This window comes from Humulus lupulus, chromosome 1 (genome assembly GCF_963169125.1).
Source record: "Humulus lupulus chromosome 1, drHumLupu1.1, whole genome shotgun sequence".
NCBI lineage: Eukaryota > Viridiplantae > Streptophyta > Magnoliopsida > Rosales > Cannabaceae > Humulus > Humulus lupulus.
In genome coordinates, this window is record NC_084793.1 from 113,515,358 (window position 1) to 113,519,554 (window position 4,197).

Below are 4,197 nucleotides of genomic sequence, written 5' to 3' on the forward strand. Positions count from 1 at the left end.
CCAGTTTGCAGGAGCTAGCTGTGGAATCTGACCCTGGTCATTCTCTTGACCCTGATTATTATTATTATTTTGTCCTTTATCACTCTTGCCAGCTGATGTATCTGTCTGTCCTGGATTCATTCTTATCAACTTATACCTTGCTGAAACAATAGTCAATACAACCAATCAAGTAGTGATAACTAAACCTCTTGCCGCCTTACGGTCCAAGAACAAGCAGATAATTATCATATTCCATAGTTATACAAATATGCAAATAGATACATGATTATAGCATTTAGCACTTAGCATGTATCAAGCAATGGTTCACAATCAACAATACTAATGAGTATGTTGAAGCAATTTCAGTACTATTTAGCACACGGTTGTTGAAGATGCAGTATTCAGGGCACATGTTTAACATGGTGTCTCATGTAAACAGGTAAAGCATTTATACTATATTTAAGCAGTTATACATATAACTACATAAATAGTTACCAAACCATGAGTCGAGCTTGTCTTTAGTGGTGAGTGTACATGCCCATCCAGTCTATAGGAACCCTAAACCTTGGCACGCTCTGATACCAAGTTGTAACACCTTGGTTACCCCAAGACAGTTACGGTGAACTTTGAACCATGAATTTAACTCGCTAACCGAGTACTTTGGTTAAAAACGTGCTTCTAGGTGTTATTAATAGTTTAAAGTGGAAAACCAATCAAAAGGAAAGGATATATTTTACTTAAAACATAAAACTATTAATGGGCCCATAATAAAAACATTTACAACTTATTTACGATACAAAATGGTCATTACAATTTGAAATTTACAACCCGCTGATCTAAGCGGCAAAAAAAAAAGGGTAAACCTCCTAGTTCCCCTGAGAACTCCTTGGCCGTGGTGGTCAAGCGGCCGCATATGTACACATCGCCACCTAAGCTCTCCACTCAAGGCTGGGTGAGCTTTTATTTCCCTTTACGTGCACCACATAGCACCCATGAGCCAAAGCCCAGCAAGAAAACTCAATACTACATGAATATAATATCAACAATGATCATAATAATCATTCAGGACTTTTAGTCCAAAACAGAGGAGTGACAGTTGTAAAGTCACTAAGGTGGGTTCCGTTCCCTTTTCAGATAAGTGATCCTTTCACTAGCTTAAACAAGATAGGTATATGATGAAATAGTCACCAACATAACCTTATCGAGTGACCATAGAGTCACAACGGTGGGATTCCGTTCCCTTAGCCATGTGACAAACAGTCACCTTGGCCTTTGGCCCTGGCTCTGAGTAACTATTCATAGACTATTCAAGCGCTTTAGTTTTCTTCGACCTTAGGGTCGGTCTAGCATTAATACCCCATATGCGTCATTAAATGCTGATATCTATTAGATCTAATCTTTTATCGGCTCTACGTTCATGACGCTTATGTCGTTTATGACTCTTATGTCAGTAACACGCGACCAGTGCCGATTTTGAATAGTCTGTGCCATACACAAGTAAGCAAGATTTGCCAAGCATTTAATATGCAATCAATGTCCACATTTAACAATCAACATGCCTTAAAAATAACCACGCATGTCACATATAGGGTGCAGTTTTCTTACCTCTGGTTCGACCGAGAATTAGTATAAGAACGACCCTTGAGAACGATCTGCCTTTTAGTTCCTTAGTGGTTACCTAGTCATAACCAAATATGGTATTCCATCAATAAAATGAATAACAAAGGTTTTCAAACCTAGACCTAGCCTCCGGGACATCGAATCCCACTAAACCAGCTAGTAGGAATGATCCTGAGGCCTAAGATTTGAGTTCCCATGATCAAAACACCCATTTGGCCTCAAAAACCCTCAAGAGTCGCAGCCCCAAAACCCTGAACCGCAGGCCCCAGCCAAAACAAAAACACCAGGGGAAAGTGCCGCGACGCCTCTTACCCAGTGCCGCGGCCCCCAGCACACACAACCTCCACTGCCTCAGCACCCAGCTTGGGCCGCAACGCCCAAGAACAGGGTCGCGGCCCCCACCTGGGAACCAGCCATAACTCCGTTTTCTCACATTTTAAACCTTCCAAAAACCTACTTAAACATCTCCAAATCTAGATATCAAAGTTCCCAAACTTCCCAATGATCCAAAATCATCAAATCCCGAGGCTCAAATGAATCAAAAACTCATCAACACACCAAATCCAAATCAAAGCTTAAAAACTCTAAAACTCATAACATAAAGCTTAAATTTCCTTTGGTTGGGTTGTTTCTCGCTAAATCCTTCAGTCAAGAAGCTTCTAATCTTTCCTAGGATCGCTATGCCTTGATCCTCGCTTGATTCTGACTCCTAGAACTCAAGTTTTCTTCGAAATTTCAACGAACGGTAAAAAGAAGTAACGGGGAAAAATGGAAAAGTGTTTTAACGTAAGTTCTTTCTGACAGACTACTTCAGGCTTAAGTAACCTCAAATAAATCCTAATGTTCGGGGTCCCAAAAACACCCGCGGGGTCAAATTATTCAAAACTCACAGAATTTTCTCCTTATCTCAATAACTCCCAATAAATCATCAAATAAACATTCTCATTATCCAATATCCCAATAATTGACCTCGTTATGACAAAATTGCTAATTTGCAACCTAAGACCGTCTCATGTCGAATAGCTCAAATATATCCCCATAATAATGAGATCTCATCCATAAATCACAACATGCACCAAAATACACAAATATGCCCTCAACGGGCCAAATTACCAAAATGCCCTTATAATGAAATGTGGACCCACATGCATGCATTTAACATCATATTATAATATAATTCACATGAACATGCATATAATCATTTAATGGCATAATAAAAAAATTATGGCCCTCTCGGCCTACTAATCCAGCCATTAAATCGCATTATGATTTTGGGGCATTACAGTTTACTTCCCCTAAAATGTTTAGGTGTCATCCAGTTCGAAACCTACTCTGTCTTAGTACTACAACCCTCTTGAGGAACAGTTCCCTGCGTGACCTCTATGACTGTATCACCAGCCTTTTCCATGGGCAATGACTCAGTAAATAGCTCAGCAGATGTCGGAACTACCACAACTTCTGAGATCACTGGTCCTTTCACCACCTTTTTTTTCCTCCAAACTCCTCCCTGGTCTCACTTGAAATTAGTAGTAGTATGGCCCAAAATTTTACAGCAGGAACATTGAGTAGGCAGCCATTCATATTCTATAATCTGATCCACCAATTGACCTGTCTCATTGAGGAAATTGATAGTTTTTGGCAAATTATCTGAAATCTCCACATCCACTAACACCCTAGCAAACTTCACCATTAACCTATCCTTAGTGACCTTATTAACCAAAATAGGCTTGCCAATGGTACAAACAAGAGCACTCAGACACTTAACTCCCCAGTAATGCAACCCAAGATCAGGTAGTCGAACCCAAACAGGAACAGATTTCACTATCCTCAAAGTGTCTAAATCAGTCGACCAGGGTCTTAGAATGACTGGCTTCCTATTGAAATGCGCTACCCCATCTTCCAGAACTATATATCTCGTGGCTTCATCCCAAAACTTCACAATAGTATAGCCCACATTCATATGAGCTATCCTATCAATACCATGTTTTCCCCATAATTGCTTAATAAAGCCTTCAAACACTGCAAATGGAAAATTGGCTCCAAGGACTATACAAACCATTGTCGAATTCTAGAAGGAAGCTTGCACTTCAATCTCCTCCACATCCACCTAAGCAATCAGCTTCCTCTCTCGAAGTAGAGGTTCCACAAAAGCCAGTCGAGATCCACCCTGATGTACAATCGATTCACGAAATTTGGACCAGGCATCTTTGGCTAAATTCTGAAAATCCCGATTAGAAGTTGCCTCCTCACACAATATCGAACCAGAGGCCAAATCGTCAGTATAACTAGGCACTTCAGTTGTGTGCCCTTCCCCAAACTGAGGAAATTCAACAACTGAATCGATGAAAACCTCTTCCAACGCAATCGGAATCGCCTCATCAGCACCGCCCAAGCCCTCCTCACTGGCTGAAGGGTTCTCATTCGCTGGAGATCGATTGCTAGGCTTCTGAATAACTTTCTTGCGTCTCTCTATGGAGAGAAAAAGAGAGCAAATCGCACGCCTTAATGACAACAAATTTTTTCGTGAGATAATGAGTGACACTTTTATAAATGATATATATGTAGTAAAAAATTAACAATAAAATTGCACGAGTTAAA

At 40.3% G+C, this 4,197-nt stretch overlaps 1 protein-coding gene across 1 annotated transcript; it reads right to left on the minus strand.

The window, feature by feature from the left end:
* Window positions 1-3,112: 3,112 nt before the first annotated feature.
* Window positions 3,113-3,658, minus strand: LOC133819912 (uncharacterized). Its single transcript, XM_062253294.1, has one exon. It carries the CDS (start codon window positions 3,656-3,658, stop codon window positions 3,113-3,115), a length of 546 nt encoding a protein of 181 aa, XP_062109278.1.
* Window positions 3,659-4,197: the final 539 nt, after the last annotated feature.